The 27,253-nt window shown below is 58.0% G+C and overlaps 10 protein-coding genes across 10 annotated transcripts; 8 read left to right on the forward strand and 2 right to left on the reverse strand.

The window, feature by feature from the left end:
* Positions 1 to 127: 127 nt before the first annotated feature.
* BXZ73DRAFT_102762 (uncharacterized protein) lies at positions 128 to 1,305 on the forward strand (the record flags this gene model as incomplete). The annotated part of the gene is made up of 4 exons (XM_048015352.1): positions 128 to 312; positions 401 to 993; positions 1,047 to 1,070; positions 1,214 to 1,305. 4 exons carry the CDS (start codon positions 128 to 130, stop codon positions 1,303 to 1,305), a joined length of 894 nt encoding a protein of 297 aa, XP_047876538.1.
* A 578-nt stretch (positions 1,306 to 1,883) lies between these two features.
* On the reverse strand, positions 1,884 to 2,576 carry BXZ73DRAFT_102763 (uncharacterized protein; the record flags this gene model as incomplete). Its single annotated transcript, XM_048015353.1, has 2 exons — positions 1,884 to 2,492; positions 2,550 to 2,576. 2 exons carry the CDS (start codon positions 2,574 to 2,576, stop codon positions 1,884 to 1,886), a joined length of 636 nt encoding a protein of 211 aa, XP_047876539.1.
* A 1,027-nt stretch (positions 2,577 to 3,603) lies between these two features.
* Positions 3,604 to 4,651, forward strand: BXZ73DRAFT_49159 (Protoglobin-domain-containing protein; the record flags this gene model as incomplete). The annotated part of the gene is made up of 5 exons (XM_048020197.1): positions 3,604 to 3,987; positions 4,044 to 4,115; positions 4,168 to 4,327; positions 4,411 to 4,532; positions 4,601 to 4,651. The coding sequence occupies 5 exons, from the start codon at positions 3,604 to 3,606 to the stop codon at positions 4,649 to 4,651; spliced, it is 789 nt and encodes a 262-aa protein (XP_047876540.1).
* A 1,476-nt stretch (positions 4,652 to 6,127) lies between these two features.
* Positions 6,128 to 6,893, forward strand: BXZ73DRAFT_90848 (phosphatases II; the record flags this gene model as incomplete). The annotated part of the gene is made up of 5 exons (XM_048025779.1): positions 6,128 to 6,180; positions 6,261 to 6,529; positions 6,582 to 6,635; positions 6,686 to 6,720; positions 6,837 to 6,893. 5 exons carry the CDS (start codon positions 6,128 to 6,130, stop codon positions 6,891 to 6,893), a joined length of 468 nt encoding a protein of 155 aa, XP_047876541.1.
* A 558-nt stretch (positions 6,894 to 7,451) lies between these two features.
* Positions 7,452 to 11,303, forward strand: BXZ73DRAFT_90849 (alpha/beta-hydrolase; the record flags this gene model as incomplete). The annotated part of the gene is made up of 21 exons (XM_048025780.1): positions 7,452 to 7,494; positions 7,552 to 7,651; positions 7,721 to 7,789; positions 7,842 to 8,130; positions 8,186 to 8,201; positions 8,254 to 8,277; positions 8,331 to 8,360; positions 8,434 to 8,473; positions 8,536 to 8,588; positions 8,673 to 8,860; positions 8,928 to 9,008; positions 9,037 to 9,353; positions 9,403 to 9,622; positions 9,676 to 9,697; positions 9,753 to 9,793; positions 9,848 to 10,162; positions 10,218 to 10,581; positions 10,644 to 10,705; positions 10,755 to 10,969; positions 11,019 to 11,104; positions 11,284 to 11,303. 21 exons carry the CDS (start codon positions 7,452 to 7,454, stop codon positions 11,301 to 11,303), a joined length of 2,595 nt encoding a protein of 864 aa, XP_047876542.1.
* Positions 11,304 to 13,723: 2,420 nt separating this feature from the next.
* On the forward strand, positions 13,724 to 15,472 carry BXZ73DRAFT_102766 (alpha2 tubulin; the record flags this gene model as incomplete). The annotated part of the gene is made up of 8 exons (XM_048015354.1): positions 13,724 to 13,784; positions 13,840 to 13,871; positions 13,933 to 14,143; positions 14,202 to 14,503; positions 14,565 to 14,737; positions 14,791 to 15,037; positions 15,122 to 15,239; positions 15,294 to 15,472. The coding sequence occupies 8 exons, from the start codon at positions 13,724 to 13,726 to the stop codon at positions 15,470 to 15,472; spliced, it is 1,323 nt and encodes a 440-aa protein (XP_047876543.1).
* Positions 15,473 to 16,660: 1,188 nt separating this feature from the next.
* BXZ73DRAFT_90851 (cytochrome P450 monooxygenase pc-2) lies at positions 16,661 to 19,330 on the forward strand (the record flags this gene model as incomplete). Its single annotated transcript, XM_048025781.1, has 17 exons — positions 16,661 to 16,703; positions 16,813 to 16,995; positions 17,091 to 17,170; positions 17,306 to 17,379; positions 17,496 to 17,572; positions 17,629 to 17,687; positions 17,746 to 18,133; positions 18,214 to 18,245; positions 18,299 to 18,349; positions 18,385 to 18,454; positions 18,501 to 18,522; positions 18,578 to 18,592; positions 18,643 to 18,717; positions 18,773 to 18,831; positions 18,884 to 18,984; positions 19,050 to 19,229; positions 19,286 to 19,330. The coding sequence occupies 17 exons, from the start codon at positions 16,661 to 16,663 to the stop codon at positions 19,328 to 19,330; spliced, it is 1,554 nt and encodes a 517-aa protein (XP_047876544.1).
* Positions 19,331 to 19,809: 479 nt separating this feature from the next.
* BXZ73DRAFT_49040 (ARF/SAR) lies at positions 19,810 to 20,741 on the forward strand (the record flags this gene model as incomplete). The annotated part of the gene is made up of 6 exons (XM_048020173.1): positions 19,810 to 19,864; positions 19,922 to 19,932; positions 19,993 to 20,074; positions 20,139 to 20,231; positions 20,341 to 20,567; positions 20,664 to 20,741. The coding sequence occupies 6 exons, from the start codon at positions 19,810 to 19,812 to the stop codon at positions 20,739 to 20,741; spliced, it is 546 nt and encodes a 181-aa protein (XP_047876545.1).
* Positions 20,742 to 21,495: 754 nt separating this feature from the next.
* On the reverse strand, positions 21,496 to 24,467 carry BXZ73DRAFT_90853 (exocyst complex component sec15 subunit; the record flags this gene model as incomplete). Its single annotated transcript, XM_048025782.1, has 10 exons — positions 21,496 to 21,717; positions 21,910 to 22,047; positions 22,102 to 22,545; positions 22,600 to 22,683; positions 22,733 to 22,900; positions 22,951 to 23,052; positions 23,104 to 23,370; positions 23,423 to 23,544; positions 23,600 to 23,894; positions 23,976 to 24,467. The coding sequence occupies 10 exons, from the start codon at positions 24,465 to 24,467 to the stop codon at positions 21,496 to 21,498; spliced, it is 2,334 nt and encodes a 777-aa protein (XP_047876546.1).
* A 605-nt stretch (positions 24,468 to 25,072) lies between these two features.
* On the forward strand, positions 25,073 to 25,891 carry BXZ73DRAFT_49024 (uncharacterized protein; the record flags this gene model as incomplete). The annotated part of the gene is made up of 1 exon (XM_048020168.1): positions 25,073 to 25,891. A coding segment is annotated over one exon (819 nt), but the record flags the coding sequence as incomplete, so codon positions are not given.
* Between the last annotated feature and the right edge of the window lie 1,362 nt (positions 25,892 to 27,253).

Here is a 27,253-nt window from a genome sequence, read left to right on the forward strand (position 1 = left end):
GCGTCTCGGTCGGCGTCTGTCATCCTCCCTCCAGCCACCAGCCACTGCGTCTATCGCAACACGCATCAAAAGTGGATTCCGCAGTCGACGCAGACGATACTCAACGCCTGAAAGGGCCGTGCGTCGGATGGCGGAGGCAGAAGAAGATGGGGTCGATATCGCAACCCTCCAGGCCCAAGTAGACATGTCTATCGCCTTCACGGAAGAGCTCATCTCGGGTTGGATGAAGAGCTCCAAAGCGAAGTTACAGTCTTTCGCGACAGCGAAGAGCGATGATAAGGAGCTAGAGGAGCACATGCGTCGCCCGCCCAGGTATGTCCGTCGCGCGACTCCGAAACCCTGATCTCTGGCCTTTCTCGCTCCGCCCAGCCTCGATGAGTTGACTTGTTTCGGCACACAGACTCGGAGTGGGTGCCGCCCTTCCCGAATCCACGAGCATTCTCAGCCGTGACAGCGCCAAACTTCGCAACAAACTTATCGGCGACAACAAAAAGCGCGCCCGTGAGGAAGACCAGGGTGGCTCGCGCGGTGGCGTACCCGGAGCGGCCGCTCCTTCCGACGATGACTACGAAGAGAGCCGTGGGCGGGTCATCACAAAGAAGGCACGCGTAGACCCGTTCGCCGTCGGAGGTAAGAACAAGAAGAAGGGCAAGGACGGCGCGAGCGCGCCCGCAGCATCTTCCCCCATTCCTATCATGGGCGCATGCAAGGATGGCGCAGTCAAAACCAGTTCTGTGGATCCTTCCACGACGAGCGCGCAAGGTCCAGACGGGAGCAGCGAGCGTAGCGGCTCGCCCGAGCGCGTCGATGACGGCACCTCCTCGTCGAAACGCAAGAAAAAGAAACATAGCAAGAGACTGCAGGCATCGGGGAGAGTGTGTCAAAACCAGTCATCTGCCCCTAAACGCACACCAAGCATCACTGAGATTGTGGATTCGCCACCGCCCGGCTCCAAGTCATCGCCCTCAAGGCCGACTACCGGAGCTGCGCCAGGTTCGTTTCAGTGGTGGCCAGCACTATAGGGGGATCTAACCCGCGCACTATAGATGACACTGTCCCCACTGTGCCTGGTACGCCGACTGCCGGACCTGTTCCGCCGTCTCCGGGACCGCTCACTGCAACTCCCCGCTTCGACCCTTTCGGCAATCCCTTATTGAACTTATACGGCCCTCCGCCAAATTCTGGGGATAAACGAGAGCTGAGGACGCCGAAGAAGAAGCGGAAGAAGAAAAGAAGAAGAAAGCCATACAGTCCGAGCCCACTGAGGTCATTACCGTGGACACGGATGATGGAGAGGATCGGTAGAGCGTTAAGCTTTCCTTGTAGCTGATCGCGTCGTACCGTTGCGTAACCCATGCCCAGCTACTCAGAATTTCGACCATGCCTGCGGTCTGCGGTCTGCGAGACGTGCGCTCCCGCTGAGCGTCCAGGAGGATATTTGAGTTGTGGTCGCTCCACACCTCGTCCTTCTTCCAGTTGACGTTCCCGACATCGTCAAAGTGGTCGACATCAACGTTCTGTTCTATGCATTGCAATTCTTTCGTTCCTTTGAGCCTTGACTTCCCCATATTAAGGCCCATTCTCGGACCTCATCCATGTCCAAACAACAAGGACACACCACGTCACGAGTATCAATCCCAAACCCCACGTCTTCTTAGGTCTCGCCCACACATTTCTTCCATTTCTTCCAACCGTGACGGTTCCGTATGTGTCATTATGTGATCGTTCGCTGTCGACATGAACCCAAGGACGACGCGTAAAGCCACAGTAAGAATGCCCTCCGGTACAGTACAAGTATAGTACAACCATAAACATCCAGGATACATCTCATGAAAGTCGTGCAGATGTGAAGACTCTCGCTCACCCCGTCATCCTGTCTCCCGTCACCGATGCCACCAACGGTTCTTGTTAATCGTCCCGTCTATCTTCAGCGCGAGCCCTTCGTCCCTCCTCTGCCGCCTGCGCCTGCGCCTTTCCCTCCGTCTCTCCTTCTCCGCACGCTCCCTGATGTGCCGTCCCTTATCCTTGAGATGGCGCCGGCCAGAAAAGATGCCCGCAAGCCACGTACCAACGCCATGATGATGCGGCTTGACCCGATGAGGGAAGTGCAAGAACTGCCCTCGGTGCGCCTCGCCGTGGTACGCATGCGAGTGCGAGCGGTGGGGCCGGTCGTGGTGATGCCGGTCGCTGCTGTGGTGGCGTCCGTCGTGGTGGCCGTGGCCGCGGCTGCGACTACGCTCGTGGTGCCCGTGCCCGTTCTCGTGGCGCGGGGCGCGGCGGGGGAAGATCCAGAAGATGCGTCCGCCGCCGCCGCCGCGGAACCGCTCGGGGTGCTCCTTCTTGTAGCGGCGGATCGCGTGGGCGTCGCGCATCTCGCGGATGCCTGCGCGGCGGGTGGCCTCGCTGCCAAAGAAGGTGCCCCGCATCTTCACGACCCAGCCGTGGATGATGGAGGCCTTGCGTTGGTGTCTGCCGCGGCCGCGCTCTTCTGCCTGCAGGAGGAGGTCAGCGAGCGGGCTTGGTTCGACTTCGGGGAAGGGATGGCGCACCGAGTCCCATTCGACGGAGCCTATCATGTTCGCGTTCGTGTACGAGATGTCAGGAAGAATGAGGTTGCGGTGAGGTGTCGCGAGCGAAGCGTCTTATACGGGCCGGTGGAGTGTGCATGCGGCGAGAAATGAGGACCTCGCGACCGCTTCGTGCGAGGCTCGTGCTGCCTGTTTGGGCGTTGTTTGTACACGCGCGCGTCACAGAGCACGTGAGGTCGGGTAACATGCGTTTAGCACGCAAAGTCGTCCGAACGAATCGCCGCTCCTCCTCCGTGCGCTGCTCCACGATTTTGCTGCGTTTCGCTCGGGGATCTGCTCAAAATGTCTAGGATTCCCCGAGATGAAGGCATGGGGTGATGCTTGGGAGCTTTTGCAGCTTCGATCCGCTTGTACTCTATCCCCACACCTCTCGGATCCTGCTGATGGAATGCGAACGTCGGCCTCGATCGTTCAGGTGCGACGGCTATGCCGTTACTGGCAACCATACCGCTGAATGGACTGCGAGGCGCGAGGCCCCCACACGGGTAGTCAGGAGGACATGTTCTACAAGACCCAGCAAATCGCAATAGATTCGGCGGAGTTGAGCCCACTTAAACGAAGGGAACTTGGGGAAATGGATCGGAACATTGAAACAAGTGGGAACTCGCTTGTGGTCCAAGCCTACGACAGCACTGCGGAGAGGAGGAGTCTGAGTTGGGCTGCAGCCGAAGCACTGGAGGTCCAAGATATCCAAAGACGGGAATTTGCCGCGTACAGCCCGGAGCCCAGGCCGCTCTCGCGCGCGCGGAGCCAGTCTCGAGCGACCCATCCGCCCCACCCCACGCTCTCGACCTCGACTTCCGTTCGGTGGCCCTGCGTACAATATCGTCAGCTTCCGGCCCCATTCCTACTTCTTCCGAGCGACAGCGATGTCGAGAGCTCCCAATAAAGCCGGGGTCGTCCTGACTGTTGCACAACCATCACCCTCACTCGCATTCGCTCGTCGCACACTCGCAACTCTGCCTCCAACTCTTCCTCCTCTATCGGAACTGTGATGGCCAATCTGAGACTTGATATGGGCGAGCGTCTGGCATGCCCATATCCAGGTGCGAGGCTGCACTCCGGCGAATCCCCCTATACCCCTTCGCGATCACCCACTGAGACGGAGAACTCGCAAACACCCCTCCAATCTGTATCCTCCCACACCGACTACCTTGATGCCCCAAAGGCCCAATGTCCGGTGTTCACCCAGGAGGTCGACCCCCTTCTCATCAAGACCTCATTAGAGGACCGCGTGGCTTACCTGACGGACTTCCTTGACTTCACCTCAAGAGACGCGGAGGTGATCAGCAAGATCGCGCCGAAAGTCAATGAGGTCATCCCGGGGCTTGTAGACGGCATGTATGCAAAGCTTTTCGAGTTCGACATCACCAAGAAGGTCTTCATGAATCGGAATCAGGTACGCCCCGTTCCCCGCGTCGGCCTTTTGTCTTCGTAACAATCCTGCGATCTCAGGGCTTTGATGGTCCCCTGCCCACCACGCTGGAAGACTTGACTCTGGACAGCGCCCAAATCGTATTCCGGAAGGTACGCCGACACGCCGGACACGGAGGAGTACATGCTCAACAGCGTCTTGCAGGTCTTCATGAAGGCATGGGCGCGCCGCGTCCTGACCGCAGATTACACGAGCGGCAAGACCTGGGCGTACATGGACAAAGTCGGCGTCATGCACACCGGCGCGTCGCCGTTCAAGCACCAACGCACGATGGGGATCGCCCCGCTCAACGTTCCATGCAAGTGTCTCGTTCTCCTCACCTAATTGCATGCGCCCGCGTGCACGTCGTAGTTGACTTGCTGACAGTCCTCCGCCCGGGCCACGCAGACCGCGACATCGCCATGACGCTTGGTTGGATCCAGTCCATCCTGCACAAGGCCATCCTTCAGCTGCCGGAGAGTACCTGTCCCGCCTCGGAGAAGATAGAAGCTGTTACGGCTATCAACAAGGTGCGCATGCGCTTCGATCGAGATCTGCATCGCTGTCCCTGACCTGGCTTGGCCGCGTGGTTGCACAGGTTCTCTGGATACAGAACGACCTGTTCTCTCGTCACTACATTGGTGAATGAACGTCGGGGCCGTCGTTAATTTGGTCGCCTATACCAGTGGTCGATGCATCGGAACTCTTACATTCCGGCCGAGTTTATGCAATACACTACGCTTCAGTGATTGAAGGCGCTAATGTGGACTGCGGAGTGAGGTGTAATATAGACCTATGTATTTGCCTACACCGGACGCAACGGAGCGAGCGACGACATGAGCTTGACGTTACGGCAGGATGGGTGAGGGCAGGATTGTCGAAGTGTCACGGCTGCGAGATGTTAGCGAGGGGAGTCGCGTTCCGGCGTGTGGGCCGCCGGAGTGTTGAATTGCGTGATTGCCATATTTGGTAATTACACTCGGGAACTCACCGCCTTTATACTGCCTCTTTCCGAGGGGACGGCCGAGGAGCGCGCCGCACACGAAAGGCAATGCGCGAGTAAGGGATCGTGCGGCACGCTTGGGTCGCGGAGGTAGATGTCTTCCGCGCACTCCGCCTGGATGCAGGCTCGGCCGAGTCCCGTGTGCGCGACAAGCGCGAACATGAGGCGGCCAGAAATGTCCTCGGAGGACGAGAGTGTCGAAAGGCGAGACACAACGGGGTTCCGTCTGCAGTTCAGGGCGCCGTAGGGGATATCGCCGGAGGCCAGAGTCTCGAACGACTGGAGCTGAAGGACTTCCGCGCGGAGACCGAGGTCGACCAGCCGCGAAGCATGTCATGCCGAAGTGCGTTAGCCAAGCAGACCAGCTGGGATCTGCAAGTGCCACGTCTTCTGGCCAGGGGAGTTCCCGAGTGCTCGTTCGGGCAAGTCTGCGGCACGGACTCGGGGAGCATCTGAGATCGGTGCGGGGTCGTGTGGTTGAACATCGGGAGATCGCGACAGCGTCTGGGGAAGAGGCTCTGCTACTGAACGCTTCCAGGGGCGCCTCCGTTCCTAACAGCATGCTGGCATGAGGATCTCGATGGGAGCCATACGCTCGCCGAATCGCCGGAGAAGACGGCCGAGGTCACTAGGACCTTGTGCCGCGCCGCCCGCACGCATGTTGGCCAAGCGTGCAGGGGGTGTCCGCGAGAGCAACCACCGGGTTGGGGGGAGGCGGACATAGCACAAGCAACAGGATTGGAGAGCACGATGGTGCCGACGCGACGCTTGGGAGGGAAGTACTGGCCGCGCAGTGACGTCGCTGAGACGGGGAACGAGCGCCTGGTGCCACGTGCGGCCATCGGCGCGTCTCGGAGGCAGCCCAACTGCAAAGGCGGTGTCGCGTGTACTGCCCTTCTCAGCCAGATGCCATGACGCAGCCTGTATCCGGCCATGGTGTTCACCGTGCGCGATGCAATACTCGCCGTACCCTGCTGTACCCGACGGGGCCTCAAGAGGGCCGCTCGCTAACGCGGCGGCCTACAAAACCGACCAAGTCCCGATGTCTGTGTCTCAGGCATCCGGAGCTTCGACGGCAGAAGCCCCAGCATCGACACCCTCCCTGCAAGACCTCAGTCAAGCATGGTCTGGAGGAACATCAACGCAGTCATCGATGGCAAGCTCTTCCTGGGCACGTGAGTCTGAACACCGCTTCGCCCTGACAGCTCTTCTGTCACTCTTCGACGCTTTTTGACTAACCGCATACTCCTCCTAGCATCGATGCCGCCATCTCCCCAAGGGCGCTCGCGGACAGGCGTATCACCCACATCGTCTCTGTAGGCTCTGAGCCTATCCCGGCCGACAACCCTGCGTCGGGCATCCGCCACCTCCGCATCCGCGTCGAGGACGTGGACTACGCCGACCTCCTCATCCACCTCCCGACCGCCTGCCGCTTCATCCATGAGGCCATTGGCTCGGGCGGAGTGGTGCTTGTCCATTGCGTTCAAGGGTTGTCGCGCAGCGCCACCGTTGTTTCTGCATATCGTAGGTCCCCGTTCCGCTCGACGCTTTTTGGAGCTGACCACATCCCACCCAGTGATGTTCTCTCAACACATGGAGGCGAGCGCGGCCATGGAGGCCGTCCGTCGTGGTAAGTTCAATTCTCTATGATGACGCGACTCGCACTGACATTTCCGAAAGCTCGGGAGCAGGTGTGGATCATTCCCGGGTTCCAGGTATGTGCCAGCTCCGCCAAATGCAAAGATGGCCGACTTACCCGAGTCCAGGAACAACTCGTTTTGTTCGGCCTCTGCCGCTACAATCCCACCCGAACGAAGGCATTTACATCAAGTGGCGGCAGAAGATCGACCGATACCTGCAGCAGCAGGGTCAGAGCTCTCGCCGCTAGCATGAAAGAAGCCCTTAAGGACAGCCCCTCCAACGAGCCCTCAATGTCCTTCCAACGTTTTGCATTACTTAGAAGTCTCGGCACTTTTACACCCCTCCTTCTTGACAGCTTAGCATTGCCCTGTCTGTTGTATCACCAGCCAGCAGTTATGAGTCTCGCGGTCCTTAGCTCTGCTCTAACTTAAGCGTCCTATCGTACTACTGCTGTCGTTCTGTAATCTGTCGCACTGTCTCACTGTACTCTGATCGGGTCTCCTACGTTTGGACATTTTCTGGAACATGAATTCACTTCTCTGTGTGCTTGTGGTGTCTGCAGCTGGAGACCGAGACCGAGACCTCCGCCGATTCGATGAACGTTCCCGATCACGCTCCATACATACTAGAGGCGCCACGCAGCGATGACGTCGGGACGGGCGCGCGCGCGGAACGCGAAAGGCTGCGCCTCCTCGACACTCTCACACCGCGCCCACGACACCCTCCGCTCCTTTACCGTTCACACCCACTCCCGGTGTACTGGACTGTACGCTTCTTCCTGTACAGCCCATAGCCGCGCCTCTTTATGCCTGTTTCCACTACCTCCGCTGCAGTCCACATCGCTCCTGGTAAAGTGTTTCAGCATAAGACGTGGTCGTCAACCTGACTCTTCACGACCCCTGTAGTCGTTCTCAAGACATTCTTTCAACACGCTAAGAGGAAGACCGCGAAGCTCAAAGAAGATGACAAGACGGAGGACGCTTGGGATGACATCTTCTATGATGAGTACGTAGAACGTTCTCTTTGGAGCGAGCACGCGCCCACTAGTGGCAAACACGTTGAATCCGTGCACAGGGCGTTCCATATCGTCAAGGCTTTCATTAAACTAGGCACGAAGAACACTGTTGAGTCTCTACAGTCCTTGTATGCGCGAACAATCGTTTCTGCATTTCAGATTTCTGATTGTCTACTATAGCACCAACACTCACGTGCCCGCACCCTTCTGGTGTGCGGTTATTCCCGTCAAGGTTCCTCTATCTTCCTGCAACATTGCCGCCGATACTCTCATCCAATGGTTCGGCCCGGAAGAGCTCAAGCACGTCGTCGGCGGGGAACGGTGGTGGCAAGTTCGGGGTTTGGACTTCATAGATGCTGAATGGGTAACAGAGAAGTCGTACCTGAAAGATCGCACATTTCCGCACGATTCGCCAGCGACCGAGGACGAGAAGACTATCCTCAAAATGGACCATCTGGATCGTGTGTTGGTGAGTCATCTCAGCATTCTGCCCGATCGTACATAAGGATGCTGAGAGTCCGAAGCTGTACGTCCACGGCGGTAGGTGTCCCCCGTTGCAGCGCATATGGTGTGTTGACAAAGCAGAAACCAGGCGCTTTCTTCTGGGGATCAATCAGTATGTTCTTTTGACGAGATGCGGTTCTCCGGAGTTGACCACCACACATCCAGACACTCATCGTTACCAAGTCATTCGCTATGGTCAGTGCAGACCGTGTCACGAAGAAATACAGTGCGCGTGAGAAGCCTTAGGCTCATGCACCGCCGTACACAGCTAGGAAGATCAAAGGCCGAGCTTTCGCAGTCAACTATCGGTGCGTAGCAGTCTACGTCATGGTGCTGTGGATATCGTCCAGTCGGCCAACATTTATGATAGGAAAGCGCCTCAATATCCATGGCCATGTCCTTTGCAAGATGTGTTAGCAGCCTGTGGGTTCCGGAACGCCTGAAATCCGGGACAGTATCTGACAATTTCTATTGGCAGACTTCTATCTCACGAGGCCTCCCCTGGAGCCGTCCACCAGCCAGTGCCACCGTCCAAATTGGTGTTCGCAGGAGACTCCGCAGGGGCGTCACTTTGTCTTGCCGCATTGGCGGTCCTCAGAGATCTCGGGCTTCCCCAACCTGCGGGCGCAGTCCTCATCAGCCCCTGGGTCGATCTCACGCACAGCTTCCCCAGTGTCATGAACAACACGGCAACCGTGAGTCCCAGCGTCCACTGTTCAGATGTCGTTTCGGGGGCTGACGCACTCACGCCCGGTGTTGCAGGACATCATCCCACCCCACGGCTTTATTCACAAGCCGTCGCCCTTGTGGCCCGTGAACCCCAAACCCGACAGCGGGCGAGTCGTGGCCTCAACAACCCGCCCCCCCACAGCCTGGGCACGCTGACAAGCTCAAACCTGATGTCATCCCAGGGGCGGGGCCAAGAGAGAAGCAGGCGGATGCGCAGGTCAGCACTGAGCGCATTCAGTCACAGCAGGAGATGCAAGCCGTCGGAGGCGTGGATTCTCCGCAGGGCCAGGGCGTCCCTGTAGATCGCAGTGCGGATGACTCTGCGTCCGACGTCGAGCGACGGAGGGAAGCCGAAGACCTCGACCAACGGGAACCCAAGCCACCCAAGGTGCTCATGGAGGACCCAAGCGCGGTCCCATTGGAGCTCCGTGCCCAAATACAGCTGTACGCAACCACAGAGTGAGTCTCACCGATATGTTTGATCACTGTGTTGGCTAAGTGTCCCTAGGCAGCTGTCGCATCCATTGGTTAGCCCCATCATGCAGTCTTCTCTCGGCAACCTGTGTCCTCTCTATATCATTGGTGGCAATGGCGAATGCCTGCGCGACGAGATTATGTATGTCGCGCACAAAGCCGCGCATCCGAAGGATTATCCGGTTCGTCAAGGCATCCTCCGCGACGGCCACCGTCAGAAAGAGAACGCCGAGAAGTTTCAAACGCCGACCAAGGTTTGCCCCTTCATACTCGCATACTTCGAAACGAAAACTGACAGGTAGTCCAGGTTCATCTGCAGATCTATGATGGTATGTATACCATGTACTATCCGCCTCCATGCACTCACTCGAGTGGGCCTGTTAGATATGTGCCACGTCTTGACAATCTTCACGTTTACTCCCATGGTACGTTAGTGCATCACAGGGTTTTGTACACGGTTGACCCCTCGGTAATCGTAGGGCAAGTATGCGTATCGGTCAATAGCGCAGTTCATCAAGCATGTCACGGACAACACGGAGGAACACCTCGAGCGCAACCCCTTTCCAGAGCTTCACAGACCTCCATCTGAGATTTCCGCGTCGTCCGAAGGAAGCGCAGACGGTGAAGAAGATGCTTCGAAGACGCGCGACGGGCGCGCCCGCCAACGGCCGGACAACCGGTCGGACGTAGAACTGTACCGCCAGAACGAGATCCGTCTGGAGCAGGAAGTGCAAGACGGAAATGTGGACATGACGCAAGACAGGACAGCGCCGAGCTCCAAGGACCCAGAACAGGTATGGGTGTGTGCTCGAGTCGCATCAGGGCCGAACTGAGCCGCGACCTCCATAGGACGTTCCGAACGTGCTCATGATTAGAGAGCGCGTGGATGTTTCGGGGAGTGTGCGTGTCATGGAACCCGTCGAGGAGATCGCAGCGCTACGCATTCCACCACAAGAGATCGGTGTCATCAAGGAAGCTCCCGTCAAGCGGTGGCTGGCAGGTCAGGATGCCTGGGACAAGAAGTACAGGTATACTGCCGAGACGGTTCTCCGTCAGCGCAAACATTATGAAGAGAAGGCGAGGAAGCTATTGGAGCATGCCCAACAACAAGGCTCCATACACGAAGAGCTAGCGCTGCAACGAGATGGGAGTCGGACCTCGATGCGTGGCGAGATTTCCTCCGTTGGTGACGTGGAACCGCAGCGACGCTGGGGTGTGTTTGATGTTTGATGGACAATGGGCGAGTTGATACTGATCAAGCTCACGCACCTACAGGTCCGTTAGACCTGAAAGACGAGCAACCTCCACCTACTGCGATCGCCGGGAGACGAGACACAGTGAGTGAATACAGTCGGAGCGAGAGGTATTATCTGATGTCATCATCAGCACGAGGCCGTCGCTTTGCTTCGAACGAACGTGTACCACAGTGCGCCTGTAACGCACATCAAGGTGCCCAAGTTGAGAACCTCAGACGCAGTTCGCGCAGCGTTGGACCCCCACGACCATCCTATCCATGCCCCACAACAGTCGGTGTCGGAGCAGCAAGTGCGGACGCGCGCCTTCCCTATGCACGGCCTGAGGATATGGCAGTCTTTGGTCGAGTAAGTGATCACTTATCTCACTCAGGCCCCTTTACGAACACGCATACAGGCTGTTCATGCGGAAGAGCACCAAGAAAGTAGAGAATGGTGCCAAACATGCCTCGTCGACGCTACGCGCTGCGCGGGACAAGTTTGGTGGGTCAAGCTCTGAGCCGCATGGGGGGCATGAGCCTCAACCTTCTGGTTCTGGGTGACGCGTTGCGTCTGTTTTGGTTGTTCGGGCCATCCGGACTAGACGTCTTATTTATCCAATGATACCTGACAGTGTCTTTTCGATCGTTACATGGACTTTCACAACACGGACATCGGACAAGGATTCCTGGATCTCACTTAGCACGTACTCTATAGCAGCATCTCCAGTAATACGTACTAGTATACAGAATGCGTCTTCGGCACGCACCGTACTGGCAGCCGGATATTAATTAAGCGTTATCGATTTCACGTGTGGTCCGCACGCTGTCCGAAGCATGTTTGTTCGCGTTCAATTGGCGGATGATCATGCAACGCGGGTCGGGCGTGGTTCGAGTCGGGCCACGCATGGAAGGGCAATTGGTCGTGGGAGTCGCTTAGTCATCACGGATGCTCCCGCCGGGTCAAAAGCCCAGTGCCCCGCGCCCCAACCGTCTGTCTTCGACCTCTTCCTGGGCCCGCTCGAATACCTGTATGTGCCCCCGACGCGTCTATAACCCCACTGTATACTGACCCCGCTCCTATCAGTTCCTTGTCAGTTTCTGTTTCTCGAGAAGATGCGTGAAGTTATCTCTGTCCACGTCGGTCAAGCTGGTGTCCAGATCGGCAATGCCTGCTGTAAGTCCTCCCTTCATTTTCCTCCTCCTTGATCTGCAAGGACGGTCGGTCGGGGTATATGACACGTCAAAGAAGTGGTCCGGTGGGGGGATGTTGCGGTTTCGAAGCGGTACTCACGTCCCGTCTTTGTGTCTGCAGGGGAGCTCTACACTGTTGAGCATGGCCTTGGCGTGAGTGCATGATTTAATTATCGATTTCATAATCGCTTACGGCACGCCCCAGCCCGATGGTCGCCTTCTGGAGGGCTCCCCGTCAGCCATCGACGACGGTTTCACCACCTTCTTCTCGGAAACGTCCTCTGGCAAGCACGTGCCAAGGTCTCTGTACATCGACCTTGAGCCGAACGTCATCGACGAGGTTCGTAACGGCACCTACCGGAGTCTCTTCCACCCCGAGACTCTTGTGACGGGCAAGGAAGATGCCGCCAGCAACTGTGAGTGTTCCGACCTGCCATGAAAATTCGATTGGAGGTCTGACGCGTAGACAGACGCTCGTGGCCACTACACCATCGGCAAGGAACAGATCGACCTCGTCATGGACAAGGTCCGCCGCCTCTCCGACAACTGCAGCGGTCTGCAGGGCTTCTTTGTGTTCCACTCGTTTGGTGGTGGAACCGGCTCCGGGTTCGGCGCGCTCCTCCTCGAGCGTCTCTCCACGGACTATGGCAAGAAGTCGAAGCTCGAGTTCTCCGTTTACCCGGCGCCGACGATGGCAAATTCCATTGTCGAGCCCTACAACTCGGTCCTCACGACACACACGACGCTCGAGCACGCCGACTGTTCGTTCATGGTCGACAACGAGGCCATCTACGACATCTGCAAGAAGCGCCTCAACATCTCGTCGCCCGGTTTCACGAACCTTAATCGACTCATCGCCCAGGTTGTCTCGTCGATAACTGCGTCTCTCCGCTTCGACGGTTCCCTTAACGTCGACCTGAACGAGTTCCAGACCAACCTTGTTCCGTGAGTCATCTTGGTTGTCGTTCTCGAGCCACTTCTCATTGTAACATACAGATTCCCTCGTATCCACTTCCCTCTCGCCACTTTCGCCCCCATCATCTCTGCTGAAAAGGCGACCCACGAGCAGAACTCGGTTGTTGACATGACCTTCTCTTGCTTCGAGGCTGGTAACCAGATGGTCAAGTGCGATCCCCGTGAGGGCAAGTACAGTGAGTGGCTGCAATTCCGTTTGTCATGGACTGTAGCTAATATGTGCTATAGTGGCCTGTGCGCTCCTGTACCGCGGTGATGTTGTCCCTAAGGACACGAACGCGGCTGTTGGTCTCATCAAGACGAAGCGTACTATCCAGTTCGTCGACTGGTGTCCCACTGGCTTCAAACTCGGTATTTGCAACGAGCCCCCGCCCACATTCCGGGCGGCGACCTCGCCAAGGTCACTCGCAGCCTTTGCATGCTCTCGAACACGACGGCCATCTCGTCCGCGTGGAGCCGGCTGGACCACAAGTTCGACTTGCTGTACTCGAAGCGTGCGTTCGTTCACTGGTATGTTGGTGAGGGTATGGAGGAGGGTGAGTTCTCAGAGGCGCGCGAGGATCTCGCGGCGCTGGAGAAGGATTACGAGGAGGTTGGCATTGATTCTGCGGATGCGGAGGAGGCTGGCGAGTACTGAGCGCGTAGTTGCATTCTTTTCCCTGCTTTCCCGTCGCTGTCCCATACGCATACCTATTCCTTCCCCATCATGACTTCACGCATTGCACGCATCCCAACTTTCCATAGCATCTCTACCTTAACGTCTGTAATCCTGGAGTCTGGGGCGGAATGGAGCGCTCGTCTTTGTCTGGAGCCCCGATTTGGATGAAGCGAGGAGCTTAGTAAGCGCGTGTGCTATCAACGGAAATTGGCGGGAAGAGCGCCCGACGCGACTTGTTTGTTGGTCGCGACCTCTTCCCTCCCTCATATCCCCATCTGCCCCCCATCGTCTCTCATCATGCGTGAAGTCATCTCTCTACACGTCGGGCAGGCCGGTGTTCAGATCGGAAATGCGTGCTGTGAGTCCATCGCCCGTCTTCTCACCCACCCGCGTTCTCAACGCGTCGCCAACAGGGGAGCTCTACACGCTCGAGCATGGCCTTAACGTACGTGATTTTGACCTCTCCTGCCCTTCGCCGTCCGCGTTCTGACGCACGTCGTTTCCAGGCGGACGGTCGCCCCTCGGAGGGCTCCTCCACCCATAGTGACGGCGGTTTCTCAACGTTCTTCTCGGAGACTGGCTCGGGCAAGTACGTTCCCCGTTCCCTCTACATCGACCTCGAGCCCGGCGCCATCGACGATGTCAAGTCTGGCACCTACCGCTCTCTCTTCCACCCCGAGACGATGATTTCTGGAAAGGAGGACGCGGCGAACAACTGTGAGTGCCGTTCCCTCTCAACGCGTCCACCGGCGCTGACTAAATGCGCGCTCTGAAGACGCCCGCGGTCACTACACCGTCGGCAAGGAGCTCATTGACCCCGTCATGGACAAGCTTCGCCGCCTCGCGGACAACTGCACGGGTCTGCAGGGCTTCTTTGTGTTCCACTCGTTCGGTGGTGGAACCGGCTCTGGCTTCGGCGCGCTGCTCATGGAGCGCCTCGCCAACGACTACGGCAAGAAGTCGAAGCTCGAATTCTGCGTGTACCCCGCTCCCCAGCTCTCGAGCTCGATTGTTGAGCCCTACAACTCGGTCCTCACGACGCACACGACGCTCGAGCACTCGGACTGCTCCTTCATGGTACGTGTCTCCCCCCTGGGAAATGATGGGCGCCTCTCGCTTACGCGGCATCGCCCTATAGGTTGATAACGAGGCCATCTTCGATATCTGCAAGCACAAGCTCAACGTCTCCCAGCCTAGCTTCCCGAACCTCAACCGCTTGATCGCCCAGGTCGTCTCGTCCGTCACCGCGTCCCTCCGTTTCGATGGCTCCCTCAACGTCGATCTCAACGAGTTCCAGACAAACCTTGTCCCGTGCGTTCTTCCCTTGCATTCTTCTGCGCTCTTTTCGCTGATGGTCGTTGCAGCTTCCCCCGTATCCACTTCCCCGTTGCCTCCTTCGCGCCGCTCATCTCCGCGGACAAGGCTCACCACGAGCAGAACTCGGTCTCCGAGATGACGTTCTCGTGCTTCGAGCCCGGCAACCAGATGGTCAAGTGCGACCCCCGCGAGGGCAAGTACATGGCGTGCTGCCTGCTCTACCGTGGCGATGTTGTCCCCAAGGACACGTCCGCCGCCGTCGCGAGCATCAAGACCAAGAAGACGATCCAGTTCGTCGACTGGTGCTTGACTGGCTTCAAGGCATGTCCGCGTTATATTCGATGTGCATCCACGCATTGACGTATCGCGCCTTCACAGCTCGGCATCTGCAACGAGGCCGCTGCCTGCGTCCCCGGCGGTGACCTCGCCAAGACTGCCCGCAGCTTGTGCATGCTGTCGAACACGACCGCCATCTCTGCTGCGTGGTCGCGTCTCGGTCAGTCGTTCGCCTCGTCGGTTTTGATCAATCATTGACGCGTCGCGTTAATAGACTACAAGTTCGATCTCCTGTACTCGAAGCGTGCCTTCGTCCACTGGTACGTCGGTGAGGGTATGGAGGAGGGTGAGTTCTCAGAGGCGCGTGAGGACCTTGCCGCGCTCGAGCGCGACTACCAGGAGGTCGGTACCGACTCGGCTGATGGTGACGAGGAAGAGGCCGGAGAGTACTAAAGGATCCGCGCGTTGCTGCGCTCCACGATATACTTCGCATTCTCTCTTAACGACCATAGCCTACTCCCGAAGGGTCATACCTAAGTCTGGCTACAATACCTCCTTGATTTACGGGCGCGGCCTGTGTTGTCCAATTGTCATGTTTATCGTTTGTCGTTCTGTGTTGGCGTAAAAGGCAATGCGATATTGGCCGGGATGGGAGGATGATGCTGCTTTCATAACTGTGTGGACTGAACCATTCGTGGAGATGTCCGCTCTCACTGCTCCGATATGATTACCCGCTTTGATATACTGTACCATTTCGAATTATTGGAACGTCACGTGCACAAGCACTCCGAAGTTCGAAATATCTGGGGTCAGTCACGCATCACAAGCTCATCGTTCGAAATCGCTAGATGAGCGCTTACTGGTATACGCATTCGTTTCGTATGTCCAGAGCATTTTCGGCCTTCTGGGCGTGTTCTGTGCTAACCCGTGGCATAGCTGAGTGCTCTGTTTCTCTAATGACGATGCACCCTGCGTGTTAAAGACCGTCCGGTTCGAATATTTCAGGGCGGTCACGCCGGGCCGGCCCCCGGTTCTAACACACGCTGTCACGCACCAAGGCCCAATTCGAATAATTCGAAATGGTACAGTACTTGTCGGTTTCAAGCATTAAGATCCTAATTTTCTGGCGCATCGTGTACAATGCCTAAAACCAGCGGTATGATACCCAAGGCGAGTCAGGAAACATTCCACGCACAGCAGCCTGGAGCGGACGCAGTTCCAAGGAAGCAGCAGGAACGTCGCGGGCGTCCCGTATTGGCCAAGATAGGCGCCGAGAGAGGTGTCTACTGGACGACGTCATCTGCCCATCTCTACGCCACACCCTGTCATGCATGTCCCCACCGCGACAATGCCCACTGGCAGAGACCGCAGCTCCGCCCCGACCGGCCGCCGCCCGAAAGTCCTCGATCGCCGCCGAGGACGACGGGTGGATTGATCGTGCACCGGGTGGTCGGTGTCTTCTCAGGCAACACGCAACACTTCTTCCAATTTCCTCCTGTCCTTCCGGCGCGGCATCTACCCCTGTCCGAAGCCGGTCTAGTTACCGCCCGCTCCCATATACACACCAACTCTCGTTACGAACCGCCATCTTTCGCCCCCCGACTCGCGCTCTCTTTGCGCGCGCAAAACTCGGCCGCCATCATGCTCCACCCGCTCAAACTCCCTCCGGGCCTCCAGCTCTACAGTCTCACGCTCATGGAAAGAACATACTCGCCCCTACGATCGTGGTCGTGGCCGCCTCGCGCATCCTGCGCGAACTCGACATCGGCCCTGAGCTCTCCGCCCCGTGGTAGCCGCTCTCGCCGCGGTGAGCATCCCGGTTGCGTATGCGCTCGGTATCAAGTACTCGCAGTGGAGAGTTCGCCGCCGCGCACGCCGTGCGGGCGCAATCATCCCCAGGCGATGGGAGGGCAAGCGCATCGGCAGCTTGGACCTCCTGCAGTACGGCATGGAGCGCTTCCAGAACGGCTACATCGGTCAGTCTCTTTCCAAAGTCGCGCGCGCACACAAGCGGGTCCGGGGCTGGGCGGAGCGTTGACCGCCGAAAACAGGCGAAGGCTTCTGGGACAAGAACGCGAGTTCGGGCACGTCCAGGAGTTGTATATCATGTGGGATTCCATCTACCTCACTACCGACCCCGGCATAACCAAGGTGTGTTTCGTCTATCCTCAGTTCTATGCATGCCTGAAGCCTTCGCACCCCCGACAGACCATTTTGGCGACCGGCTTCGATGACTTCTACAAGGGTGCGTTGGGAGTTCTGATGATGTATCGCGCAATCGCTGAGTACAGCGCAGGACCCGAGTTCAGAGACACCATGCACTCGGTGCTTGGAACTGGGGTGTTCAACGCCGACGGTATGTCCCCATCTCGCTGTCGCTTTGAACTTTTCATCTCATGCTGCCCTCAGGCGATTTGTGGAAGTAAGACGAATGCGCCTCCGCCTAGGCAGAGTGTTCCTGATCTCGACTTTGCAGGTTCCATCGCACGATGACGCGCCCGTACTTCTCTCGCGACAGGATCTCCCATTTCGAGCTGTTCAACAGGCACGGTGGTGAGTGTCTTCGGATCGTACTTCGTATGCCATCTATTACTCTTCACCCCTGACAGATTTGGCCATCAAGAAGATGAAGGACCGCTTCGCGGCCGGCCGCGCCCTGGATTTCCAAGTCAGCATCAGTTGCCCATCCACCGTTCGTCTTCAACGGCTCACCAAACGTCCTACAGGACTTGGTCGCGCGCTTCACACTGGACTCGGCTACCGAGTTTCTCTTCGGATCGTGCGTGAACAGCCTGCACGCGGACCTGCCGTACCCGTACAACGACCCCGATGCGAAGCTTTACGCTCGGGAAGCGAGCAACGTCGAGGCTTTTGCGACCGCCTTCCTCGGCGCACAGAACGTAATCTCCATCCGGATGCGCGTTGGGTGGATGTGGCGCTTCAAGGAGCTCTTCTACGACGCCGGAGCGGAGCACATGCGTGTCGTCGACGCGTTCATACAGCCAATTCTCGAGGCGGCGATTAAGAAGAACAAGGAGGCGGGCAATGCGGGCGAAGAGTCTAAGGACAACGACAATGAGACGCTTTTGGATCATTTGGTGAAGTTCACCGACGGTGCGTGCCGCAGTTTTGGCCCGAGTTCGACGTGTCATTGACGCCGTACATGTATAGATCCGGTGGTGCTTCACGACGAGACTCTCAACATCTGATTGCGGGCCGAGACACGGTGAGCCACAGGCGCTTGTTGTTTCCAGGATTGTCAGTTAATGCACAGCACAGACGGCGACAACGCTGAGCTTCGCGGTATACCTCTTGTGTCTCTACCCGGCAGTGTTGAAGCGGCTTCAAGAGGAAATTATGGCAAGATCGGGCCTACCGCGATGCCTACGTTTGATGACATCAGAGGCATGAAGTACCTTCGCGCGGTAATCAACGGTGAGGCCAGCTGCTTACATATTGACTCCATCTGACTTGGCTTCAGAGACCTTGCGGCTCTACCCAGCGTGTACGTGACCTGTGCATGGTGTTTTTCATGCTGATGACCTTGTGTGTGCTTAGGCCGTTCAACGTTCGGTAAGTTTCATGCGTGGAATATCTGGTTCTCGGGACTCACGAGTTCGTAGTGTCGCAAACCGTGACACAACGGTCCCGAACCCCGACCCCACGCAGCCTCCATTTTTTGTGTCCAAGGGCACCAGGTACGTATAGCGGGCGGACATCTTCCGGTTTTGTGTCCGACTAATGAATGCACAGCCTTGCGTATTCCGTCTTCTTGATGCACCGTCGAAGGACCTATGGGGCCCCGATGGTGTGTTCACTCTCAAAAAAGCACATTGACGACTATCTCACGACGTTGGCATAAAGCTTTGGAATTCGACCCCGATCGGTTCTTGGACGAACGTGTGAACAAGCACTTCACCAACAATCCGTTCATCTTCTGCCGTTCAACGCCGGGCCTCGGATCTGTCTGGGCCAGCAGGTTGGTCCCGATCGAAGTCATAGGTTCACCGCTGAACGCCACTTTCTACAGTTCGCCTACAATGAGATGTCGTTCTTCCTCATTCGGCTGCTCCAGAACTTTTCGCATATGGAGATGGACCTGGCCGCACAGCCGCCTGAGGCGCGCCCGTCGCCAGAGTGGGCCAGCGCGGAGGGCCAGAAGGGCCGGGAGAAGGTCGTCGCCAAGTCACACCTGACGATGTACATCCACGTATGTGATTCGTCGAACTTCAGTCGCTTGCCCCATACTGATTGTGGTGGTTGCAGGGCGGGCTCTGGGTCAGGATGACGGAGGCCGAGCGCGAGACCTGAAGGCCTGAGGGCTGGCGGGGCAGGGTGCTGGGGCACGGAGTGTGAACGATTATGCGGGCGGTGCCGCTTGAGTGCTGTGTTGTACTTATGTGTAATCTTGCTGGAAGTGTACGAGTATGTCGTGTAACTTTATCTCGTGGCAATTGGACCGCGCCGGACCTTCCGTTTCGGGGCACGACGAGTACGTGGCCGGGCGGCACACCAAGGCTGGCGGAGGCGGCCACGTACGGCGGTGGACGACGTTGCAGGCTCTGAGCGGTCCTGCAGCTGGACGGCGCAGGGCGGGACGGCGGAGGTGCTGGCGGCGGCGGACGGCGGGGGCGCCGGGACGGGCGCCACGTTGCGGAGCTTGAAATGGGCGGGCACACGCATCGCCCAGCGCGAAAGTTGTTAACTCGCCTTCGTCTCGACCGACTCGCTGCCCATCGCCAGCCCCGCCCACCTCTCTCGCCCTCTGCTCTCCACCTCTTCTCCTCGCCATGGGTCTCTCCGTCTCCCGCCTTCTCTCCGGCCTCTTCGGCAAGAAGGAGATGCGTGCGTACCCGCCATCGATGCCAGCGCGGCGACTGCTCACCTTCGCTTGACCTCCAGGTATACTCATGGTCCGTGCGCCCGCTTCCCCGCCCGGTGCCCCGCACTGCCGGTGCTGAATTCATCTTCAGGTCGGTCTCGACGCCGCCGGTAAGACCACGATCCTCTACAAGCTCAAGCTCGGCGAGATTGTCACCACCATCCCCACCATCGGTCAGTCGTCCGCCCTTCCCCTGCCCACGTGCGCGTCCACTCATCTGCGCCCGCCGACCTCTAGGCTTCAATGTCGAGACCGTTGAGTACAAGAACATCTCGTTCACCGTCTGGGATGTCGGAGGACAGGACAAGATCCGTCCCCTCTGGAGGCATTGTGCGTAGCTCTTTCCGCCTGCCGGCGTCTGACGTGTCCGGCCAAGGAGCCGCAGGCGCTGACCGCGTTGACTCGCCTCTTCCCCATCCCCCGCGCCCGCGGCACACAGACTTCCAGAACACGCAGGGCATCATCTTCGTCGTCGACTCGAACGATCGGGAACGTATCTCGGAGGCCCGCGAGGAGCTCCAGCGTATGCTCAACGAGGACGAGCTCCGCGACGCCCTCCTCCTCGTCTTCGCCAACAAGCAGGATCTCCCGAACGCCATGAACGCCGCCGAGATCACGGACAAGCTCGGCCTCCACGGCCTCCGGCAGCGGACGTGGTTCATTCAGGTCAGTGTCCTTCCTCATCTTGTTCGCTCGCACCCCGCGCCGTGTCGCGTGCCGCCTCGTGTCCGTGCCTGCTGACTCGGTTCTGTCTCCATCCAGGCGGCGTGCGCGACGAGTGGAGACGGTCTCTACGAGGGTCTCGAGTGGTTGAGCACCAACATCAAGCGGCGGGTGTAATCGGGGACGGTCCATGCACACCCCTGCTGGCCCTCCCTCTCTCTTCCTTCACGACGTTGGCAGAACGTTCATAATGGCTTATGATCCTTACGATATCAAAGAGGGTTCCGCCGGTCACCTCGTTCCCCCTACATACTCCTCTGCTCCTCCGCTCTGTCCAAGTCCGCGTCACGTCCCCCGTCCGTCGTCCTTGCGTTCACACCCAAGCCCCTCCGGTCCCCCGCGTCTATTTTTCTCCCTGTTCCTCCGTTTCGGTTTGTGCCATATAACGTAACTCGGAGTCCGTTTCCTACACCGTATCGTACACGCCTCCGTACAGATGCGCCCTCGGCGGGCTTCAAAATGCTCTTCCGTCTAGAGAAAGCATACGCACTGGTATAATTCACGACTGGATCGAGCATGCGCGCCTGTTTTCGTCCGACCCGCGAGATGTTTGGCGCGCACAGATTGTGGTTTCAGCAGATCAGTCATCCGAGTAAGTACATGAACGTGGCGTCGTCGAGGCTGCGATGTCGACGCGCCGGTTCAGCTACACTAGTACTACAAGTACAAACACGCAGGCCCCGGCCGTCCTTTCCACTGCGCACCTTGCCCTGCCTGACCGCGGCCAACCGGGCCAAAGCCTACGTTCGTCCGGACGCGGCGCCGGCGCTTCCAGTCAACGCGCAGTCCGTTCGAGTCCTCCGACCTCCGACCTGCGAACTGGGCCGACTGGCCGGATTGACTCTCGAGTTTCGTGACCGGTGACTGCCGATCAGCGGCCCTCGCCGGGGAATATGCGGCCGACGGCCTCGGCCTCCTTCTTGCGGCGGTCGCCGCGCTCGCGAGACGGGGCGTCGCGGCACTCGAGCCCGAAGCGGGCGAGCTTCTCGAGCGTCGCCTGGAGGTGCTTCGGCTTCACGACCGCGTAGGACGTCTGCCGGATCTGGGGGGTGAGGTAGGCGGAGACGGCGTCGGACATGACGATCGAGATCATCTGTGGGCACGAGGGGAGGGGGGGGGGGGGGGGGGGAGGTCAGCGCTGTGTGAATGTGAGGAGAACGGAGAACGGGAGGCGGAGGCGGGGATCGGCGCGGGCTTCATCGGGGATATCACGATAGGGCACGGGCGGCACGAGTGGCAGCGAAGGGGAGGAAACAGCGAAGGGGAGGAAGAGCGAGCGACTTGCCATGCGAAGCTCGGCGAAGGCGGCGCCGTGTGAGTGGCCGTTGCGCTTGAGCTCCTCGTCGACAAAGTCGGCGTCCAGCAGCAGGTTCGCGAGCGCGTTCTCGTTCATCATCGGGATGTCGCGCCCGGTGAGGAAGTCCTGCACGGAACGAGTGAGGTTAGCGGCGGGCGGAACGTGGAGGACGGGACGCACCAGGAAGCAGCTGGCGATGTAGCCGACCGCGCCGCGGTACGCCTCCTCCTTGTGCGCCTCTTTGAGCGCGAGGGAGTCGACGACCGTGGTGAGCCAGTTGACGAGCTCGTAGAGGTACATGCTCGGCGCGTCCTCGCGCGTCTTCGGCGTCCATTCGTACTCCGCGAGCCCGAAGAAGTCGTCGAGCTTAGAGCTCATCGTCTCCGTCACGCGCGCGATCGCGCGCTGCCGTGTATCCACGAACGACGCAGCGGCGTGCACGCGGATCGTGCCGCCGCGCTGTGAGGAACGGATGTTGGTGAGCGAGCGCTCGAGCTCGGCGCACGCGATCTCGAAGTGCTCAAGGTTGCTGATGATTTGGGCGATCTGGGAGACGTTGTTGGTGCTCTGGACTCGCTTCGCGATCGCGCCGCTGATGGAGTTGGTGAGGATGGCTTCGAGGGACTGGAGGGGTACGTGAGTGCATGTTGTGGCTGCAGAAAGCGGACCGTGGCTGACCTTGCTCAATAGGTCGTCAATGTTTCGGTGATGTTGCGACACGCCTTCGATGAATTGGTAGAAGTTTTGTACGAAGCTGCGAATCTAGGTCACGTCAATACGGTTTTACGCCTCGAAGCTCGAAGACGTTTACATCTTGGCAACACAGGTAGAAGCCATTGGACCACGGAAGATTGAGTGGAGCGGGTGACCGCTGAAGCGAATCCCGCTGTTCTCGTGTGAGCCAGACGGTGTCCATGACACTCTCCTTCTCGCTCTCCTTCTCGACATACATTGACTGGAAGTCGTCTTGAACCACAATCTAATGCAGATCAGCTCTCTCTGAAAGGACCATGGTCGGATGAGACTCACATTCTCGAAGCGTTGACCAAACTTGGTTTCCAGGATAGACACATACTGCTCAAACAACTTGAGGATGAGTTCGTGTATGCTACCCGTGGAGTACGAATACGACTAAGGGGGCCATGAATCATTTTCGCGCGAGGGATGCAAAGAGGAGCGCACCTCGAGGGTCATCACAAAGCCTAATAGGGCTTCTTTGACCTTGAGATACGTGTCTGGGTCCTTCTCATTCCGGAGAACGTATTCGACGGCGTTGCTGAGCCGACTAATAAGAGCGTCCCACAAGTCTTCGACTTCGCGTTCTGAGCGGAAGCTCCCCGTAGTGTTCAGAACGTGGGTCTCGATGATGAAATAGCCGACTATTTGCTCTGTTATTGACGGAAGTTGTGCAAGCGGGAGGGGTTCGGGGATGATGAGGTCCGATTGTGCCTGGAGATCTTGTTATTCGTGGGGCAACGCTGCACAGTGTAACGACACGTACTTTGCGATCGGCCTGGTACGACCTCCTGATCTCGTCCAGCGAGTCAAGGGCACTGTATATGTGTATACATTCATACAAGGGTTTGAAGTCCACCTGTAGCTGCTCGTTGTCTAGCACGTTGTCTAGCAATCCAGGAATTAGCTGACGAAACCACGAGCATCCAAACGGGGTGCATACATTCAGTCTTCTCATAGGTGATAGTCTCGACCGCACTTCCGACCCGACTGGATTTGAGCATGGGGTCCTTATCCCGACGACTGCGCCATCGTCGTGTGCGCAGTTCCATTGCCTCCAGGGCAAGCTGGCCAATCTGGGCCGAGACGTTTCGAATGTCGAGCAGCCATTGCTTCATGGACGCCGTGACAGCATCCTTAATCTGGCCGCGTAATGAAGGCAAGGAGGAGAGAAGGTACTGGAATAGGGGAGTTTGAGACAACGACGTGGGAGGCATACTCTCAATGTCCTCCAGGGACTACAGCGGACGAGGAAAGAACGGGATGCATTGTCGGTCAATACTACGGACAGACAAGCACATACAGCGTGGAGGACGGACCCGCAGCGCACTCCAGTATTTCCCCTCCCTGATCATGTCTCCAACGCGGTTCACAACGTCGAGGACGCGGAGCGAAGCCTGCAAGCCGTCAACGGCCTCATCGAGGTTGGCCGCAGTCTTCTTGGTTTGAAGCAGCGCCTTCTTCTTCTCCACCAGACTCTTCCCAACCTGAGAGACGCTTGATTCAAGAGTGGTGATCTTGTCGCGGAGGTTGATGGTGTAGGACTTGATGGAGAAGAGGGTGGAGACGGAAGAGATGAATTCCTGGTAGTTGTCGCCGCATATTGACTCAATCTCTGCGTCCTTGGAGGCAATGAGGGCCTGGAGGGTGCGGAGGTACACGTCTTGCTGCCTATTGGCGTGTATCTGTTTGATAATAGGGCCGAGTTGTTCGAGATTCTCGGAAGAGGACGCTTGGTCGAGGAGGTGAATCTGCTGCAGCTGCTGGTCGATGTTCTCTTGAGTGAATTGTTGTCGCCTTCGAGGAGGCATGGCTGTGGCGGTCTTTCTCGGAGCGGCTGATGAGATGTAATGGCACAGCGGAAGCACGAGGTTACGAGAGGTGTAGACGGCTGAGATCAAGCCGGGTGTGTGGCTGTATGCTGCTACTCAGGCATAGACGCGCCTTCCGGCCAAGTACTGCTTGTCCAAACCCTGTCATTGGCTATGTTCTGGACTCCGGAATCCTGTCAACACTCGTCAATTCTGCCTTCCTGCCCTCTTCCACCATGTACTACCGCTCTCCTCGTTCCTGAGCCTCGAGCAAGTCTTCCATTTGTGTTGCTTGGCATCTACGACGGGCCGAAAATGTAAGGCATCGGCGCTGACAGCTTCGTTCAACAACATGGATGAGCATGCGTGCTGTTAGTCTGGGTGCTAAAAACAGCCTGCTCTCAGTCACTGCTTCAAGCGTTGCGCAAGGTGCCGCCGGGTCTTGTACTGCAGCACGTCTTCGATTGCGACACTAACAAGCTGACTAGCTCCGTCTATTATCTCGCCTGTGCTTTTCGGCAAGGCGTCGCAGTAGACCCTGGGACGCGCCTCGACTATGGTATCGAGAAAAATTCAAGAGTATTCTCGGTCCGTACGACGAAATCCAGCTCCGTGGACTCTACAGCGACCTCTTCTTGCAAGGTCCCACTGATGTCAAGAAGGTACGCTCGTGGCAGCGACAAGAGCGGCCCGTGCGAGACATCATGTCCACCTTCGAAGCGCACCCGCCCCCAGGCCGCGGACAATGCTACCTCTGGTTCTTGCAGCACCCCACCATCCCCAGGAATCCCGCTGCCAACCGCGCCACCTCCCTTGAGGAAAATATGGACAGCGACAGGGCCGCCACGCTACGCACCGGCTGGACTCTCTTCGGCGGCTCTCCACTGGACGACTTGGACGTGATTAAGAAGGGATTGCGCAGAATGCCTATCTTCCAGCAAGCCTGCCACCTGATGGACTTCATGGCCCTCACCTACTCCCATCCACCCCCGGCGCCGGATGACTGGGTCGGGTTCGGGTTCGTCGCCACGGCGGTGGAGACCCAGGAGATATCAGTACGGCGTTTGCGGAACTCGCTGGCCCGACGGCTCCAGCTCTGCGTGGGGTACGCCAGGGGGTATCCCCGCGCCCTTCCGACGCCATCATTTGGGCTTACCTCTCGACATGGGTCTCTTCGAAGACGTGATGGAATGTTCCCCAAGCAGCGCGGCGACGTCTTCGGGTCCACACGTCCAGGGGATAAGAAGAGGGACCCATCGTGGATCCTGCCCACGCTTCGTACCGACCACGGCTACGACAACCGCGCTAACGTGGTGGAGATCGAGCCGCTGGACGACCTGTACGTACGCCTCTTTGCACACCTCGAGAAAGGAGCGGGTCCTCTGTACAGGCATGCATGGACGGGGGGCTGTGGGCGTACGTGACGCCGTTCGTGACACTGTCGGACCTGTGCAAGGCGACGTGCGACTGTTACCTATAGTAGAAGCTCTGGCTTAGGGGAAATTTTGAGGTACCTGCTTTCGTCTCCTTCTTGCGTCGTCGACTTCACTCACAGAGTGAAGGGTCCATGCGGTTTCGCCCCAACGAAACCGTATGCAACCTGCACGTTTTCACTGGATCCGAATGCGCGTGGAGCAAAGGATTTTTGGTGTGTGTATCATATGTCGCGCCAAGAGCTCAGTGCTCCATACAGGCTGTGCCGAATCGGAGCACCGCTGACAACCTCCTCAGCAGATTCATAATACGGCATCAGACGGGGCTCCTTCCGCACTCCGTTAAGCTATGCAGACCTCGAAAATCATTGTTCAAAGCGTAACGTCATCCATACGCATCGCTCTGAGTCAGGTGGTAGTGTTCGGTCGTGAGGTGGGAGCTTCGCAGGTCTTTCAAGGTTAAAGTTCGTCGCTAAATCACTACATGACGTACCCCATGGGACTGAGGCGGCGTACGTGGATTCTCGCAGCATAGGTCGACGTAGCCAGACCCGTCTAGGCAGCATGCACAAAATGGTGTCTACGTGGGAGCGCGCCGCGCAGACTGGTGCTAGTCGTCCGACGCAGCCAGACCGGCTATGCACATGAAAACGTAGCCATAGGCCCGCCCAGTACGTCGGATTGTTGCACTTAGTGGCCAGTCTACCTACCGAGGGGATGGTGCATGAGGCGTAGACGGATGGTCTGATCATGACCAGTAGGCGTTTCTGGCCCCACGTAAGCCGGAGATGTCTGCGGGTTGTAGACAGACCGTCTGTCCACGTCCCGCACACTCCCCCTCATTCCCGAGCCTCCTGGCATCACGCAGTGAATCGGATATCCTGATCAGGCAATTTAACCATCTCTCCAGCACTCTACTGATTGACTCGAGTGTACGTCTAGGCGGGCGCATGTCAGGCTCCAAAGCCCACTCTGCTCCAACATTGGCCGGGACCCCGAAGATAGCCGAGGTGCTAGTGAGGCAGCTGAGGGTGAAAATGACCCCGCTATCCGGTGCTATGCGTGCCCGGACAAACAACCGATCCGACAGCGCAGCGGATCATGGGTGGATTTGCGCACAACATGCGCTGCTTTGCACTCTTTATAAACCAGGCGAGCAGTACCAGTCGAACCCATCGGAAGCTGCACACTCCCAGTCTTTGACTCGCCCACTCACCACCACCACCACCACCACCACCACCACCATGTTCACTAAGTCCATCATCCTCGCCGTCGCTCTCGCTCAGCTCGCCGCCGCCGACAGCCTGTCGTTGTGGCTAGGCACTAAGTGCACTGGCGCCGACGAAGGCTACA

This window comes from Epithele typhae, assembly GCF_022376455.1.
Source record: "Epithele typhae strain CBS 203.58 chromosome Unknown BXZ73scaffold_34, whole genome shotgun sequence".
Classification (NCBI taxonomy): domain Eukaryota; kingdom Fungi; phylum Basidiomycota; class Agaricomycetes; order Polyporales; family Epitheliaceae; genus Epithele; species Epithele typhae.